Below are 18,469 nucleotides of genomic sequence, written 5' to 3'. Positions count from 1 at the left end.
GTTCTGTTAGAGATTTCTGATTGGATTTACACTGATTAAAAATAGTAAAAAAAAAAAAAAACACTTACATCTGACAGCAAGTCCATGCTGAAGGCGACCATGATGTCCCGAAGACGGCGAGCCGATCCTCGTTGAAGAGCCGAAAAAACTCTCCGTGGGTAAGGCATCGTAACTGGTCCGTTAACGGCACACCGTCTGAACGGCGACGTGAAGCCAGATATACTGCTGGAAGGTTGGCTTCTTGTTTTCAAAGTAAAAGCACAGATTTATCACTCAGGTGTTTTTGCATGAGAAAGGGGGAGGGGTGGTTTATTTTTGTGGAAATAACCGGAAGTGTGTTGCTCACTGGCTTGAATTTCGCCGAATTCGTCCGAACAGAATCCTAAACGGTTGATATTCGGACAAATAAACGACACACTCGGCTCTGAACCACCACCTGTCGCCTCATTTAAAAAAAATCTCAATAAAGTTCTACATTTGAAGAGTTTAGAGCTAAAGTGAAATCAGCTTTAGCAGGTTGATTTCGGCTCGGGGAGGAGTGCAATGCATTGTGGGTTATTATGTAGCATGCTGCAGTGTAAACGCTTTGCATACTGTCTGATGGACTGGGTATGCAGGATGCAGTATGGACGGTATGAGTATGGAAGGATGCAGTAGGCAGGCTGCGGTCTGGAACTCAGCCTTTGTTGGAGACGTGACAGAATGTTCGGTGACGGATGCAGCGACTGTTCAGCAGAAGAACTGAACGTCGCTTCGTTTCATTTACTGAGCAGCGGCTCAGCTGGATCAGCAGCAGTTCCTGGACTCTGAAGACCAGGTCCCTGCAGGCAGAGCATGCAGAACAGTATTTCACGTCCCTTTCTAGCAGAATATTCCGATGTGTGTTTCTATGACCAGGAATTCAGGCTAGAAAAAGAGGAACCGGGGGTTAAATCCAGGTTTATAAAAACCAGAATATGAGCAGACTGGGGTTCTGGGGTTCTGGGGTTGTTGCAGGTGTTTCCAGGCCTGAGAGCAGCCAGGGTCCAGAGAGTGTTCCGGTTCAGGAAGAGTTACTGCCTGACTGGAAACACACACACACACACACACACACACACACACACACACACACACACACACACACACACACACACACACACACTGAGGGATCGGGTGGGAACATTTATGAGACACCGCGGCGGGTGGAGGAGGAGGAGGAGGAAGAGGAGGAAGAGGAGGAGGAGGAGGAAGAGGAGGAGGAAGAGGAGGAGGAGGAGGAGGAGGAAGAGGAGGAGGAGGAGGAAGAGGCCTGACAGAGCTGGACGAACCAGAGACCTGGTCTGGGTCTGGGTCTGCAGGCTCCTCAGGGGGCTGGAGACCAGGGTCCAGGATCTGGGATGAGGGACCAGAGACCCCACGTGGCTGGACGGGGAGACATACTCCAGGACCAGAACCCGAGTCCCAGGAGGGGGACTCAGAGGACTTGGTCTGGACTAAAGCAAATGAGCTAGCAGGCGACCCGGTCCGTCTCGGTCCATCCAGGTCCACTCAGACCTGGACCCGGACCGAGGCCCCGGGTTCCACTTTTAAAAACCTGCTCCAGACTAAACAACAACAGTCAGCTGGAAACGGAACCAGGACGTCTTTCAAAACCTGTTTGGAGCAAAACTCTCAAGACCTCCTTGTGACAAAAACCTCCAGGAACCTGCAGTTCCCAGGCTGCTCCACTAGTTGGTGCTGTTGGCTGGTTTAGTTCTGAAAACATGCCAGTGTTGTTTTCGTTAACGATGACGACGACGAAAATATTTCGTCAACGCCCCTTTTTTCCGTGACTAAAACGAGACGTGACGAGCTAAAAATATCTCTTTAAAAGACGGAAATGTGACGAGACGTATCTGTTGTTTTCGTTGACGAGACGAGACGAAAATGTCGGTATTTTGACTTTCAAAATAAATGAAAACAAATGCGATTCCCCCAGCCAGTTCACGCAGATCGGCTGCTTTACTCTGAAAATATCAGCAATTCTCGAGCTGCTTCCTGCATGCCTGCACTGCATGCGCCGGCGCACTAGAGAGTGGGCAGCAACTTTCGCCCGGGCTCGGCGGGAGGAAAAGATGCAGCGATTTATGGATGTACTTTAATCAGAATCCAGCAGAAAATAAAACAGAACGCCTCGTAGTGGGAGACGGAGGATCTAATCCAACTGTTGACTGTTTGTTCTTACTGTGAAACTGCAATAGGAGCCCACCACTAATTAGTGAAGATTTTTCCCCAAGTACCTAATAAATCTTCACTTTTTCTTGTTCTTTTCTTTTTTAAAAATAATCCAGGTGTTGTCTTATTTTGAAGAAATGTATTTTCACTCTTGTTTAAAATTAGTATAAAGAAAATTCAGGTAAGGAATACTTACAAAGTTTATTAAACTCAAGTTATATTTGTCATTTCAGTTTTGAAGACTTCCAAGTGTTTCATACCATCAAGTTTACCCAAGGAATTAATTTAGTTTATTTCAGTTGTTTTAATGGTAGTATTTTCCTCATAACCATCTTAATATTGGTGTTATCTCTCCTCCAAAAGTAATAACAGGCAGTTACTCTGACCAGTTCAAATCAGTAACATAGAAACATAACAGACCAGTTTTAATAAAAGATCTCAGCCTTTATATCAGTATGGACATTATAAAAATAGCCTGAAAGTATCAGCAAAACTCCTATTAGTCCTCTCATTCTGTCTGCAGAGCTCATATAAGCACTGCATTGATGTTGTAAAGTATCAAACTAGTCCAGTTATTTAATTCACAAGGAATCAATGTGTTATGATGGTTTTGTGCCATTTAAGTATATTTTATACTTAAATGTTTGTTTGTTTGGTTTAGAATTTCCTTTGTCTGTCTTTTTTCTCATGTACTATTGTTTCAGCCTTTTTTTAATGACTAAAACTTGACTAAAACCTGTTTGGTTTTCGTCGACTAAAACTAGACTAAAACTATGAAGTGTTGAAATGACTAAAACTAGACTAAAACTAATGAGCATTTCGTCCAAAAGACTAAGACTAAAACTAAATCAAAGCAGGCTGCCAAAAACAACACTGAAACATGCAGACCTAAACCCCCAGAACCACCAAGTCCAGAGCAATAGGGACCAGGTCCAGGAGAATCTGGACCGGGACCAGGACTGGGACCGGGACCAGGACCGGCACCGGGACCGGGACCAGGAGAATCTGGACCGGGACCAGGACCAGCGTTTCACAGAAGTTGTGTTTTCTGCCGTTTCCGTGGCGACGGAGCTGAAACATTTCGTTCTGCGCTCTGCGGTGGGATGAACCCGGGGTGTTCAACCTGCGGCTCTGGAGCCACAGGAGGCCGTTCAGCCGCTGTGCAGCGGCCGCACGAAGCTGAAGAAACATCCCGATCGTTTTCGTGACTTCAGAAGGTTCCGTCAGTCGAGGTTCTCAAAACGGGAAAAACAGAAAAGAAGCAGAACCGGAGGAAACGGTGGAGAACGGCTGAGAGCCTGGAGGACGTCTGGACGACGGGACTGGAAAGGCTTCAAAACAGCTGCAGAGCCTGAGAGCTGAGCTCTGCCCCCCCCCCCGGCCACCCCCCCATCCCCCCACCCCCACCGCCCCGCCGCTGCCCGGGGCTCATTGAGCAAACAGGGTGAAGTCATGGGAAGTGGCCTCTTCACAGCAAGGAGCTTCCTCCTCCTGAGAACAGCTGATCCCGGTCCAGCCCCCCCACCCCCCCCCCCCCCCCCCACCCCCCCACCCCCGCCCCCCCGCCCCCACTCAGGAGGCTCTTATTGTGAAAGAGCTGAATGACATGAAAACATGAAAACATGAAAACATGAAAACATGAAAACCCTCCACATCTGTTTCCAAGCAGCTTCATTCAGGACTGATTGAATTAGGCCTCACACACACACACACACACACACACACACACACACACACACACACACACACACACACACACACACACACACACACACACACAGCTGTTACTGGGAGTTGCTCTTCCAGCCCAGCTGCCAGGCTACGGCCGTTAGCTCCACATGAAGACCGATCCGGATCCAGCCGGTCCCTCTCCGGGTCCTGCTAACAGGGATCTGCCTCTGCTGGAACCCGATCAGATCCAGAACCGCTGGAGGAACTGGTCCTGCTCTCAACACACTGAAGGACACCTGGACCAAGTCGCTGGTCCGGGGGCCAGTCTGGGGGCCGGTCTGGGGGCCGGTCGGTGGTCCTCCTGGGGGGCCAGTCCGTGGTCCTCCTGGGGGGCCGGTGACCGGTGCTGGTCTTATCCAGAGGAAAGGGGGGGTCTGGGCCGGCCCGGGAGACGCAGAAGGCTCGAAGACAAACACTGGACTCCAGGAAGGAAAACGCTCTGGGGGTCTTTATCTGGTCCCGTCTGTCACCCACTGCCTGGGAGGTCCACACACACACACACACACACACACACACACACACACACACACACACACACACACACACACACTGGGAGTCCCCTCGTTGGGGGACGGGGTCTCGGGGCTGTGGAGAGTCCAGACGGCTGCTGGACTCAGGTTTCCACATCGTTCATGTTTTCTCTCCCTCTGAGGTTCTGTTGCTGCACTCTGGTTCTCTCTGGTCCTCTCTGGGGTCCTCTCTGGGGTTCTCTCTGGTTCTCTCTGGTTCTCTCTGGTCCTCTCTGGTCATCTCTGGGGTTCTCTCTGGTCCTCTCTGGGGTTCTCTCTGGGGTTCTCTCTGGGGTTCTCTCTGGTTCTCTCTGGTTCTCTCTGGTCCTCTCTGGTCCTCTCTGGGGTTCTCTCTGGGGTTCTCTCTGGGGTTCTCTCTGGTCCTCTCTGGTCCTCTCTGGGGTCCTCTCTGGGGTTCTCTCTGGTTCTCTCTGGTTCTCTCTGGTCCTCTCTGGTCCTCTCTGGGGTTCTCTCTGGGGTTCTCTCTGGTTCTCTCTGGTTCTCTCTGGTTCTCTCTGGGGTTCTCTCTGGTTCTCTCTGGTTCTCTCTGGTTCTCTCTGGGGTTCTCTCTGGTTCTCTCTGGTCCTCTCTGGGGTTCTCTCTGGTTCTCTCTGGTTCTCTCTGGTTCTCTCTGGGGTTCTCTCTGGTCCTCTCTGGTCCTCTCTGGGGTTCTCTCTGGGGTTCTCTCTGGTTCTCTCTGGTTCTCTCTGGTTCTCTCTGGGGTTCTCTCTGGTTCTCTCTGGTCCTCTCTGGGGTTCTCTCTGGTCCTCTCTGGTCCTCTCTGGGGTTCTCTCTGGGGTTCTCTCTGGTTCTCTCTGGTTCTCTCTGGTTCTCTCTGGGGTTCTCTCTGGTTCTCTCTGGTTCTCTCTGGGGTTCTCTCTGGTCCTCTCTGGTCCTCTCTGGGGTTCTCTCTGGGGTTCTCTCTGGTTCTCTCTGGTTCTCTCTGGTTCTCTCTGGGGTTCTCTCTGGTTCTCTCTGGTCCTCTCTGGGGTTCTCTCTGGGGTTCTCTCTGGTTCTCTCTGGGGTTCTCTCTGGGGTTCTCTCTGGGGTTCTCTCTGGTTCTCTCTGGGGTTCTCTCTGGTCCTCTCTGGTTCTCTCTGGCAGAACTCCGGGCTCTGTCTGGTGTTTTTGCTGCTGGATCAGGGTGATCCACACATGACTCACATTCCCCGTCTGGACCATGAAGGACTCCCTCCGGAGAGCAGAAACCCTGAACTGCTGGAATCCGGTTCATAGTCGGGTTCTCCTCGTCTCACGTTCCGGTTCCAGCAGCCGAGGAGGAGAACGCTGGTCCAGGTTCCACGGTGTTTATCAGTCCGATTGTTAACAGTCGTGCTAAACGCTCCTGTACACACGGACGGCGGACGGAGCGATCCACCATGAATCTGGTTCTCCAGGGTCCTGGTTCTGCAGGGTCCTGGTGAAGCGGAGGGACCGGCACGTCTCAGTGTAGCGTGCCTGCGTGCAAGATGGCGGCGCCCTTGCCGGCTGCGGCTGCTTTGGCTCCCGGTACTCGGCGTTCTCGGTCATCTAACATACCGTGTTTCATAGTAGTCCGATAAGGTTCATTAGGCCTTTTTTTTGTATTCATGGTTTGGATTCGTATACACAGGCCAGAGGTTATTTTGCCTACCCTGCCAAGCTGCAGCCTTCCTCAGAAGTGACACTTCTGAGGAAGGCTGCAGCTTGGCAGCCGAAACATGTCAAGGTAGGCAAAATAACCTCTGGCCTGTGTATACGAATCCAAACCATGAATACCGTGTTTCATTTCGCCAGCTCCTCCTACGGCGATCCCACAGGACACCGCCGTCAGACTCTGCTGAGCCTGCGGCGGCGCGGTGGCGGCGGCGCGGTGTGTGTGGACACTCCCACCGGGCTGCCAGACCCGGCCAGACCCGGCCAGACCCGGCCAGACCGGGCCAGACCGGGCCAGACCGGGCCAGACCCGGCGGCCTGCGCAGCAGCAGGCTTCCTGTCGGCTCAGGCGCCGGAGGCGGTGCGAGAGGAAGCAGAAACGCGGCCGTCGCTCAGCTAAAGGCTAACCCCTTCCGATCGCCGCTTCCATCCGTCCTGCTGCTGATGTTCGCTCCCTGGATCAAAGCTGGACGACCGGAAGCTGGATTTAACCCCCAAACGGGAGATGAGGAAGTGCTGCGTCCTCACCAGAGCAGACGAGCCTGAACTGGTCCGTCCCCGATGCAGCCGTCAGCTGGACGGCGAACTGGGACAGGTGACCCCCGGGGGGCGTCTGTGTTTACACTGATAACAGCTGGCGTAACCACGCCGTTCGGGGCTCCGGTGCCGCTGTGCGGACACTGACGGCACGATGCAGACCCTCCCGCCTCCCTCGGGAGTTGAGCTGTGTTATCGTCACGGCGGTCTACATCGCTCCCGGTGCGAACACCAACCCAGCGCCGAGCGCTCCCCCGAGCCGTCAGGGACCTGCAGTCCACACGTCCCCACGGCGTCCTCACTGTTTCTGGAGACTTGAGCCGAGACGACACGAAGACTGTTTCTGCCGAACTTCTACCGACATGTGGAGCTTGGTACCAGAGGGGGACACTGCCCCCCCACCGGCCGTCTCCTGTCTGAACGCCGTCGCCCCGTCACTCACTCCCATCTCCATGAAGTGCTTCCAAAGGCTGATCAAGGACTCCATCATTTCTAACCCCCCCCCCCACCCCCCCCCCCCCCCCCCCCGTCCTTTGACCCGTTCCAGTCTGCGTCCCGGTCTAACCGCTCCACAGAGGATGCCGTCTCCCTGCCCTCCACGTGAGCCTGGAGCACCTGGAGTTCATCAGCATCGCCCCCCAGCGCCTGGTTCTCAAACCGGCTCCTCTGGGCTTCAGCCCCCCCGAGGGACTGGCTGCTGGACTTCCTCACCAGCACAACCCGGTCTGTCCGGGGGTCATCTCGCTGAGCGCCGGCGCCCCACAGGGCTGCGTCCTGAGCCCCCTGCTGTTCCCCCTGATGACCCCCGACTGTCCCAGATCCGGCTCCAACCACGTCCTGAATGCAGACGCCACTGCAGCAGTGGGTCTCATCCAGGACCACCGCCAGGCCTGCAGGGAGGAGGGGGGGGCGCCTGGAGGACTGGCGGAGGAGAAAACCTGCTCCTGAATGTCAACAGGACTAAGGAGATCATCGCGGACTTCAGGAGATCTGGACCAGCCGCGCACTGCTGCTCATCACGAGAAGGTCGGGTTCCTGGGGGACATCCCAGACCACCTCAGCCGGTCTCTCCAGACCACATCTCAGGCCAAGAAGCACAGCAACGCCTGCACTTCCTGTCTGCCTGAGAAGAGCCCCTCCCCCCATCCTCTCCACCTTCTGTAGACGGACCCTGGAGAGCTGCTGACCTGCTGACCCCCGTCTGGTCCGGGAGCCGCAGGGCGGCGGACCGGAAGGCTCTGCAGAGAGCGGCGAGGACGGCGTCCACCCCCGTCCATCCAGGACGTCTCACAGACGCCGCTCAGCCAGAGCGCGTCGGATGTCCTCTGACTCCGCCCACCCTCACCACGGACGGTTCTCCCTGCTGGCGTCCGGCAGGAGGTTCTGCAGCATCCGCAGCAGAACCTCCAGATTCCCGATCAGCTCCTCCCCCGGCTGCCAGACTCTGACTGGAACACGACCGTCCCAAACCGACTGCGGACGTCTTTCGGACGCTGTGGTGCGATGTTCATGTGACTCATGTCTCCTCTCCGTGGTTCTGAGCAACGTTCCTCTGGTTTGGTTCGGACTGATTTCTCTCATCTAACTGTGAAATATCTGTTCAGTTTCTGTAAAGACTTTAATAATTCCTCAGATCTTCTTAACTGACAGTGTTAATCGACACCATGTGCAAAGCCCTGTCCTCATATCTGTTCTCCTTCTCCTATACTATTTATTTTTTTGACACTAAAAGCATTCTTCATCTTCATCTTCATCTTTATCTTTATCTTTATCTTCATCTTCATCTTCATCTATTCATTGAGTGTTGTTTAGGGGCGACAGTAGCTCAGTTGGTAGAGCGGGTCGTCTTATAACCGGAAGGACTGGAAGGTTGGCGGTTCGATCCCCCGCTCGAAACACAGGCGTAAAACTGTCGTTGTGTCCTTGGGCAAGACACTCCACCCACCTTGCCTAGTATGAAAGTAGTGAGAGTGAATGGTTGGTGGTGGGAGGGGCCGATGGCGCAGACTGGCAGCCTCGCTTCCATCAGTCTGCCCCAGGGCAGCTGTGGCTACAGCAGCAGCTTACCACCACCCAGTATGGGGTGAAAGGGTTGACGTGATATTGCGGTGTGAAGCGCTTTGGGCTCTGTCAAGCAGGGTACAAAGCTATACAAGACGTCAGACTATAGAGCATCTTCCTCCTCTTCATCAGACTATAGAGCATCTTCCTCCTCTGACTCTACAGTCAGTAGCGTGACCCTGCGCTCCACGCTTTGCGATGGCGTCCACGCTTCGCTCTGACTCGTTCCAGATGTTGGCAGCGCCGCCGTCGGTGACGTGGAGAGGTCAACGACCTCCCGCCCGACCCCGGGAGGGTTTCCGCCCAGCGGGACGGGGTCAGAGGTCAGGGCTCTGACCCCTGACGTAGTGGAGGATTATGGGTGGAGGCGAGGCGGAGGCAATGAGCTCATCGCTAATCTCCAGATGTCAACATCAGCGGGAGACGAAGACATGGAGGCAGGACAGCAGGACAAGAGGACAGCAGGACAGCAGGACAGGAGGACAGTTGGACAGGAGGACAAGAGGACAAGAGGACAAGAGGACAGCAGGACAGCAGGACAGGAGGACAGGAGGACAAGAGGACAAGAGGACAAGAGGACAGGAGGACAGGAGGACAGGAGGACAAGAGGACAAGAGGACAGGAGGACAAGAGGACAGGAGGACAAGAGGACAGCAGGACAGGAGGACAAGAGGACGGGAGGACAGCAGGACAGGAGGACAGGAGGACAAGAGGACGGGAGGACAGCAGGACAGCAGGACGGGAGGACAAGAGGACAGCAGGACAGGAGGACAAGAGGACAGTTGGACAGGAGGACAGGAGGAAAAGAGGACAGGAGGACAGCAGGACAGGAGGACAAGAGGACAGCAGGACAGGAGGAGAGGAGGACAGGAGGACAGCAGGACAGGAGGACAGCAGGACAGGAGGACAGGAGGAGAGGAGGACAAGAGGACAGCAGGACAGGAGGACACAACTTTGTCTAAAACCAAACAACATTTCAGAGAAAGGCTGTGTTCCAAACCACATACTGCCTACTACATACTACATACTTCCATACCCATACTGTCCATCCTGCATACTCAGTCCATCAGACAGTATGCAAAGCGTTTACACTACAGCATACTACATAATAACCCACAATGCATTGCACTCCTCCCCGAGCCGAAATCGACCTGCTGAAGCTGATTTCAGTTAAGCTCTAAACTCTTCAAATGTACAACTTCATCCAGATTTTTTTTAAATGAGGCGACAGGCGGTGGTTCAGAGGCGAGTGTGGCGTTTATCTGTCTGAATATCAGCCGTTTAGGATTCTGTTCGGACGAATTCGAAGAAATGTGAGCCAGGATCCAGCAGGAGGAGTCAGAGAAGCAGGGAAGCAGGAGCGAAGCAGAGCACACAGGAACCCCGACCCGCCACAGCCCCCCCCGCCCCCCCCCCCCCCCCCCCCCCCCCCTCCCCCCGCCCGGCACGGCGCCCGGCACGGCGCTCGGTGCCGTGGCCGTGGCGGTCGGTCCCGGCGGCCCGGCCTCCAGGCCCGGTCGGGCTCGCCACTCCGACCGGCTCCCCGCCGACCCGCTCGGCAGCGGGACCGCGACTCGCCGTCTCACCCGGTGGTCCTACGGAGCGGCCCGCCCCGGGCGTCGCATCGAGTCGGTTCTGGAGGTCCGGCGGCGGACCCCCGGGCCCCCCGGGACCCCCGGTGCGGCGCGCCACCCCAGCCCGCCGGCGAGCGCAGAGTTTCTCACCCCCTCCGGGGCCGGACCCAGATCGTGGGGCCAGGGCCCCGCCCCACTACCCGAGCCGCCCCCCCTCACCAGACCCGCCGGCCGCCAGGCGACGCAAGCTCTGTCTTGCGCAACCGCTGTCCGTCGCGTTGCATCTTGGGTAATTTCAGTATGAGTAGTGAACCCACGACGTATACTCAACATTTCTGGTGAATGCAGTATGCATCCGGGACCTTCTGGCATGCTGCCAGTGTAGACGCTCTGCATACTCAGGAAGTTAGTGTGGTAGTAGGTAAGTATGCAGTTTCCAACTCAGCCCAAGACTCTGATCCCAGCATGAAGTCTTTAAACCCACTGAGGTGTCCTCTCAGCCAATCCTGCAGCTGGTGCATTGTGGGTGTTTTTCCAGGCTTTCAGGCTAGCTGGATTAGCTTCAGCTAGCTGTCATGTGAGCAGAGTCGTTTCCAAACCTCAGAAGGAATGTTTAGAAAGACCGACGTGTTCCTGGAAATGTTGACGTTTGCTCGGAGGTTTGGCCGAACTGAAGCCTCCTACAGCCCCGCTTTGGCCCACAGGCCTTATGTTGACAGCCCTGATTTAGTCACAGACTGTTTCTTATCAAATGTGTTCAGAGTTTCTGTCGAATCTTTGTTTTTACTGAGAGAGACGAGAATACAGAGGCCATCTGTTATCCATCAAGGAGAACCCCTCCAGCCTCCACCCCCTCCACCCTCCACCCTCCACCCTCTCCACCCCCCGCCGTCACCAGGACAGATACAGGAAGTCCTTCCTGCCACAGGCCGTCAGCCTGGACGGCCCGCAGAGGAGCTCACTCCGGTGTGCTGCTCACTCCTCTCTATTCTGCCGCACTCCTCTGTCCTTTATTCAGCACATTTCACAGTTCAAGCTTATTATATATGTATGTATGTCTGTGTATTTCTATTTATATATGTGAGTATATATGTGTGTGTATATAATGGGTGTTTGTGTATCAGTATGTATGTCACAGCCTTCACTGTATAGAATTTTTCTGCACTAATTACATGTTTTTACTTATGTCTCTCTCTCTCTCTCTCTCTCTCTCTCTCGTTGAACCTCTGCTGCCCTCTGCTGGTCAGCACCTGCACAACAGGGAGAGAGCTGCAGCATGCTGTACAGGACACGCACACACACACACACACGCACGCCCACACGCACGCACACACGCACACACACACACACACACACACACACACACACACACACACACACGCGCACACACACACACACACACACACACACACACACCTGTCCCAGATGGTTTTCCACCCTGACCAGAGGACTTCTTCCGTTCCGGTCTGCACCGCCACACGCCGTCATGATGAAACTCGAATTCGGAAAGCAGGAAGTTTATCAAGCTGATCCTCAGAAGCCAAAGTGAGCACTGCAGTTCTTCTGCGTCTGCGCAACAAATACATTTTTCAATCTCTGCAATCTGGAAAAAAAGAAAAAAAATCCAGGTCGGTGTTGTCAATCGACGACATTTTTTAACTAATTAATCACGACTCTGACCAGGCTAACTGATTAATCGCATTATTTATAAACTTGTAATCGATTCACTAAATCACCAATTCATCCACAGAGTGCTGACGTGGATCTCAGCTGAAGTTTGACACCAGGAAACTCTCAGACTGGGATTTGAACCATCCACTCAGCATTTCACAGCTGAGTTGCTCAAGGGAAGGCCAGTCCCAGGTCCTCTTTGGGCGTCGAACCGTCCAGAACGTGTGTGGAATGTTTTAGAGCTTCAGATGTAGAGTCTAATCCCCATAATGCACCTGGGCTGGATGAGAGAACAATGTCCCATAATGCACCTGGCCTAATGTCCCATAATGCACCTGGGCTGTACAGGGATGAAAATGAGGACCTGTCTCTTTCCTCTGAGCCCATTTCCAGCCCGAGCCCTGATTCTGAGATTAATCGCAATTTTAAGAAATGAGTCACACAGAGCCCTCCGTTAATTAACTGCGTTTAAAGCGATTAAAGCGATTAAAGCGGCAGCAGGACCCCAGATCGTTCCAGCTCGGCATTCAGCTCCGTTTCCAGGAAAACTCATCGTTTCAGTAAAGTTTCCCGTTTTCTCACGTCTTCAAAACGATGTTGTTTCCATGGAAACAGCAGAAACACCGACGATGACTTCATGTCCTGTTGGTCCACTAGGTGGTGCTGCTGCTGCTGTTTTAGTAATGAGACACAGAACAACACAGGAGAACCCGGAGAACAACACTCTAACACTAACATGGAGAACCCAGACATTCTAAAACTACCAGGACCAGGAGGATCTGGACTGGAGGCAGGACCAGGATCAGGACCAGGACCAGGAGGATCTGGACTGGAGGCAGGACCAGGATCAGGACCAGGAGGATCCGGGCCCTTCGGAGGAAGCCATGGTTGTGGAGGTGACGGCCCGGCTGGCGTAGCGCGCTGCGGCCACCGTGCTGTTCTCCTGATGATCCTGCAGCGTCTGCAGTTCTTCTCTGGCTCGGAGTGAGGAACCGGTCTGCTGGGTTCTGAAGACTTCCTTCCGTCTGGCGGACTGAACTCATTCTCCGGCACTTTGATACAAACGGCGCTGAGCCGGTTCCACCGCCACGCCTCAGATTACAGCCGCGCCGCGTAATCTGGTCTTCTGCTAACTTACAACCACAGAGGCGTGCGACACGCCGAGGACACAATCTGCTCTGGACGGCAGAAACATCCAGCAGGGACACGTCCCAGGACAACATGTCTCCGTCCGTCCCCACATCTGCTGCTAGCATGCTAGCATCGCCTCCTGAGTGGCCCGTTAGCGCCGTGGCCGCCGACCCTGCTCCGCCAGATGGCTCCGTCAGGCAATCCCCACTCACCATCCAGATTAAGATCACACACACACACACACACACACACACACACACACACACACACACACACACACACACACACACACACACGTCAGTAATTAAATGTTCACTTGCTAGCAGATGATGATGTAACTTCCACGGCGAAGCTTAGCGCCGGCGGCAGAACCTGCAGGTTCCAGGAGGATTAAAGTATTTTTACCACAAAGCCAGCGTATCCCGGGCCTCCCGGTTGGGGGAGGACAGATCGCCGGGAGAGACCGCCCTGCGCTCACTGGGACACGTCCTCTGTCCTCCGCCGCCTCGTCCTCGTCCCCGTCCTCGTCCCGGCGCCGCCCGGCATGCGGCGGGCGCCATGGGCTTTCTGGAGAACTACCAGGAGATCGACCCGGTCACCCTGAACCTGTGCATCCTGATCGCCAGCTACGTGATCCTGCTGCTGGTCTTCCTGATCTCCTGCATCATGTACGACTGCCGGGGCAAGGACCCCACCAAGGAGTACGCCCCGGACCCGGCGCCCGCCCAGTCCCCCATCCGCCTGGTGGTCATGCAGAGCGCGCCGGCGCCGGCGGGCCGCTGGGACACAGCCAACATGATCACCACCTACCACGAGCCGGCGCACGCCGACTTCAGGGAGAAGAAGAGCACCATGGTCTGACGGCGCCGCTCCGGACGCTCCGGACGCTCTCTGGTCTTTGGCTTGGTTTTACCGTTTCTTTGTGTTTCGCTGCCTCGATGTTGGGACTTGACCTCCACGGGACCGGACTGGGCCGGTAAGAGGGAGTGTGTGTGTGTGTGTGTGTGTGTGTGTGTGTGTTTGTGTGTGTGTGAAATCCCTCCTTATCTCAAGGCTCTGGAGCCGAAGCCTGCAGTCAGCGCTGGTAAAGCCGCCGGTAAAGCCGCGGACTCGGCAGGGTGTTTCCGTTGCTCCGTGTCGACGGAGGGGAGACGCCTGAAGGTCAGGACGAAGGTCAAGATGAAGGTCAGGACGAAGGTCAAGATGAAGGTCAGGACGAAGGTCAGGACGAAGGTCAGGACGAAGGTCAGGACGAAGGTCAAGATGAAGGTCAGGACGAAGGTCAGGACGAAGGTCAGGACGAAGGTCAGGACGAAGGTCAAGATGAAGGTCAGGACGAAGGTCAGGACGAAGGTCAGGACGAAGGTCAAGATGAAGGTCAGCCTCCAGGAAACAGTGAAACACCTGGACACCAGGAGGTGTAGCGCCAGAGCAGACCTGGCATCCGGCCAGACCCGCCCTCTGGTCCAGACCGGCCCTGTGGTCCAGACCCGCCCTCTGGTCCAGACCCGTCCTGTGGTCCAGACCCGCCCTCTGGTCCAGACCCGCCCTCTGGTCCAGACCCGTCCTGTGGTCCAGACCCGTCCTCTGGTCCAGACCCGCCCGCTGGTCCAGACCCGTCCTCTGGTCCAGACCCGCCCTCTGGTCCAGACCCGCCCTCTGGTCCAGACCCGTCCTGTGGTCCAGACCCGTCCTCTGGTCCAGACCCGCCCTCTGGTCCAGACCCGCCCTCTGGTCCAGACCCGTCCTGTGGTCCAGACCCGTCTTCTGGTCCAGACCCGTCCTGTGGTCCAGACCCGTCCTGTGGTCCAGACCCGCCCTCTGGTCCAGACCCGTCCTCTGGTCCAGACCCGCCCTCTGGTCCAGACCCGTCCTGTGGTCCAGACCCGTCCTGTGGTCCAGACCGGCCCTGTGGTCCAGACCGGCCCTCTGGTCCAGACCCGTCCTGTGGTCCAGACTGGCCCTGTGGTCCAGACCCGTCCTGTGGTCCAGACCCGTCCTGTGGTCCAGACCGGCCCTGTGGTCCAGACCGGCCCTCTGGTCCAGACCCGTCCTGTGGTCCAGACCGGCCCTGTGGTCCAGACCCGTCCTCTGGTCCAGACCCGTCCTCTGGTCCAGACCCGTCCTGTGGTCCAGACCCGCCCTGCTGCCTCCAGGGTTAAAGTCTGTTTCAGTCCGACGGAGCCGAAGCTCCGAGAGCGAAAGCCTCCAGACCCGTCTCTCCGGCCGCTGCTGTTCGTCGTCCAGGTTTCTGATTGGTCGAAGGAAGACGCCCCGCGGTCTGAGAGGCTCGTCTCAGATCCGACTGCAGGCTTCACGTCTCTGTGTCCCTCAGAGGGTGAAGCTGGAGTCAAATTACAGCCCCCTGCGGTCTCACTGTCCACCTCGCCGTCGCTCCGTCGCCGAGGCCTCGGGGTCAGAGAGACGGGAAACTCCGAGTGTTTTATGTCTCCGTTTCCACGGCAACGGAGCTCAGAGAAACTGAACAGGAAGTGAAACTGAAAGTTTCACGTGAAGTTTGTGTTGTCATTTCAGAAAGCTTCCATGTTTCCATGGCAACGGCAGGAACACTGAACACTGCTAGTTCTCGTGTTGGTTCTGTCTGCAATGAAACCAGAGAACAAAACACAACGAGAGAACACGGACCAGGACTAGAAGCAAGAGCCAAACTAAGAGCAGAAGCAGGACCAGAACCAGGATCAGAACCAGGAGCGGGACCAGGAGCAGGACCAGCAGAATCTGGACTGGGAGTCATGACAGTCTGAAGGAGAACCTGGTTCTTATCGTCCATCTACTGAGCAGAACGCCTGTTTCCTCCAGCCTGGGAGTCCAGCCCGGTCTGCAGAACCAGTCCTGCTGTCCAGGACCAGACCAGGACCGGGACAGTCCTGCTGTCCAGGACCAGACCAGGACCGGGACAGTCCTGCTGTCCAGGACCAGACCAGGACCGGGACAGTCCTGCTGTCTGTCTTTACACAGCCTGTTAATTTTTCCAAAAGTTCCACCTTGGCAGCAGTTTTCCAGGCGCCGACTCCCTGACAGTCTGACTCCCTCCACATTCCTGAAGCCCTGTCCTCAGACGTGGTCATGTGACTCCTGTGACTCCGCCTCCTCCGCCTTGATCTTCGCCTCCTCACTATTAAAGAGATCCTGATCTCCCTGAATGGAGAGGGGCGGGGCTAATCCGCCCCCGCCGTTCAGACAACATGCCGCTATTCTACTGGATTCATCCTCCTGAGAGACGAGAAACAGGAAACACCCAGATGTGGAACCGCAGGACCTGCTAGCGGTAATGCTAACGCTAACGCTGACGCTAACCCTCTGCTACCGAGGGAGCAAACCGTCGGTCGGCCATCCTCACTTCCTGGACCGGAACAGGAACTCCTGGATACTGTAAATAGCCCACACAGCCGAGTCTAATCCTGCTGCTGCTTCTGACAAAACCCGGAACAAACGGATCCTTCATGAAACGGAGCCGGAGCGTTCCGTCTCCGCCCAGAGTCCAACGAGCCGCAGACCCGTTACAGAACCCGCTCACTGCAGAGGGACTCCCAGCAGGACGGGGTTGAAGGTGAGACAGTCACATGGGACACCTGGAGGACCACCTGGATCCAGGGGACAGGGACCTCCAGCCTTCTGGGAGTCCAGGTCCGTCTTCCTGGTGGAGGGCAGCAGGACAGTCAAACTCTCGCCGGGATAGGGGGGGGTCTGTGTGGGGGAAGGAGACTCGGGTTCACCATGTGCTGTGTAGACCCGGAGAAGGTCTACCACTGTGTCCCCCAAAACGTCTGGTGGTAGGGAGGACCAGAACTGGTCTTTGTGCTTCCAGTGTGAGAACCGTCCGAACACTCCGGCGCTCCACCTCGGTCTCACCTTGTCCCCCTTTAGGTTTCTGCTCTGGTCCAGACCGGAGAGGCCTCAGTGGAGGTGGAGCTACACACTGAACCGCGGGAAGGAAACGCAGAAACGTGGTTATTTTCCCGGTAAAGGGTTCAGACGTCGCCACACATCACTGAGACCCGGGTTAGCGGGCCTGTCTGGTCTCTGCTGGATAAACCGGCCTTCAGCCCTGGTCCCGGCCTCCTTCAGGATTCTGGCTCTGAACTCTGCATGGAGCAGTAAACCCATTACAGACCTGCTCAGCCCGTCACGTGTGACACAAAGCCTCCGTCGTCCCGAGGACGCTCCACCTCTCCGTCTGACCCACAGACCACAGGAAGGTGCTGCACTGAACGCAGACCCTCAGGGTCCGGCGGACCCTCAGGGATCCGGCGGACCCTCAGGGATCCAGCAGACCCGACGCTCTGCTGGACCGGGAGGATCTGAGATGCTCTGGGAAGGAAAACCTGAGCGAGCCCCTTTCCCAGTCGGGACCAGCTGCCAAAGCCTCAGTAGAATCTATAAACACAAACCGAGGCATCAAAAACCGTCTGTCAAACAGTTGATGGCACTGATCTCGGTTTCCGAGGCGACAGCAGCTCAGTTGGTAGAGCAGGTCGTCTCATAACCAGAAGGTTGGCGTTTGATCCCCGACCCCGCAGGCGTAAACTGTAGTTGTGTCCTTGGGCAAGACACTTCACCCACGTTGCCTAGTATGAAAGTTGTGAGAGTGAATGGTTGGTGGTGGGAGGGGCCGATGGGGCAGACTGGCAGCCTCGCCTCCGTCAGTCTGCCCCCCCCAGGGCAGCTGTGGCTACAGCAGCAGCTTACCACCACCGAGAGAATGAAGAATGCAATGTGAAGCGTCTTTGAGTGTCCTGAAAAGCGCTGGATGAAACCAATGCACTATTATTATTATTTCCAGCTGTACGCTCAACCAGACGTCTCGGTTCTGTCTCCGTTTTCAGAACTGAGCCTGAAACCTGCTTCCAGCTGCCTGAGTTTAAAATCTTTATGTTCTTGATGTTGAGACACCAGCAGGCCGCCTCACGTCCATTCTGAGGAGAAGGATCAACGCAATACTCAGAAAGAGCGTCTGGCGAAGGGTCGGGCGAAGGGTCGGGTGACATTCAGGTGTAGAGCTGGGAGTGACGGAGCGGGTGTTTCTCAGAACGGCGGAGCTGGAGCTTCATCAGGCCGGAGGATTTCATTCTTACATAAACTCCCGCCGTGTCTCGGCCCGCCCATCCAGTTACTGCTGTTATGCAACCGTGACACTGTTCCTGCTGCAGCGACACAATCAGTGTTTCCTCTCACTGTGGCCACACACACACACACACACACACACACACACACACACACACACACACACACACAATACAAGCTGTCCATCTGAAAGGATCAAGATTCTTACATAACCTAATTGATGCTGAGAAATATGGAGCGGTCTGAAAAGTTCTGTGAAAATATATTTATAGACTTTAGGTTTAAGAACTCTTAACACCCTGATAATACAAAATATAATTCTGAGAAAATTTTCTAAAGGAC

At 55.4% G+C, this 18,469-nt stretch overlaps 1 protein-coding gene across 1 annotated transcript; it reads left to right on the top strand.

Annotated features, from left to right (window-relative positions):
• Positions 1–1,546: 1,546 nt before the first annotated feature.
• On the top strand, positions 1,547–13,903 carry smim36 (small integral membrane protein 36). Its single transcript, XM_030087607.1, has 2 exons — positions 1,547–1,557; positions 13,577–13,903. Exon 2 carries the CDS (start codon positions 13,601–13,603, stop codon positions 13,901–13,903), a length of 303 nt encoding a protein of 100 aa, XP_029943467.1. The 5' UTR covers positions 1,547–1,557; positions 13,577–13,600.
• Positions 13,904–18,469: the final 4,566 nt, after the last annotated feature.

This window comes from Salarias fasciatus, unplaced genomic scaffold (assembly GCF_902148845.1).
Source record: "Salarias fasciatus unplaced genomic scaffold, fSalaFa1.1, whole genome shotgun sequence".
NCBI classification, from domain to species: domain Eukaryota; kingdom Metazoa; phylum Chordata; class Actinopteri; order Blenniiformes; family Blenniidae; genus Salarias; species Salarias fasciatus.
The sequence above is the reverse complement of the archived record's forward strand: the minus strand, read 5'-3'. Positions and strand labels throughout refer to the sequence as shown.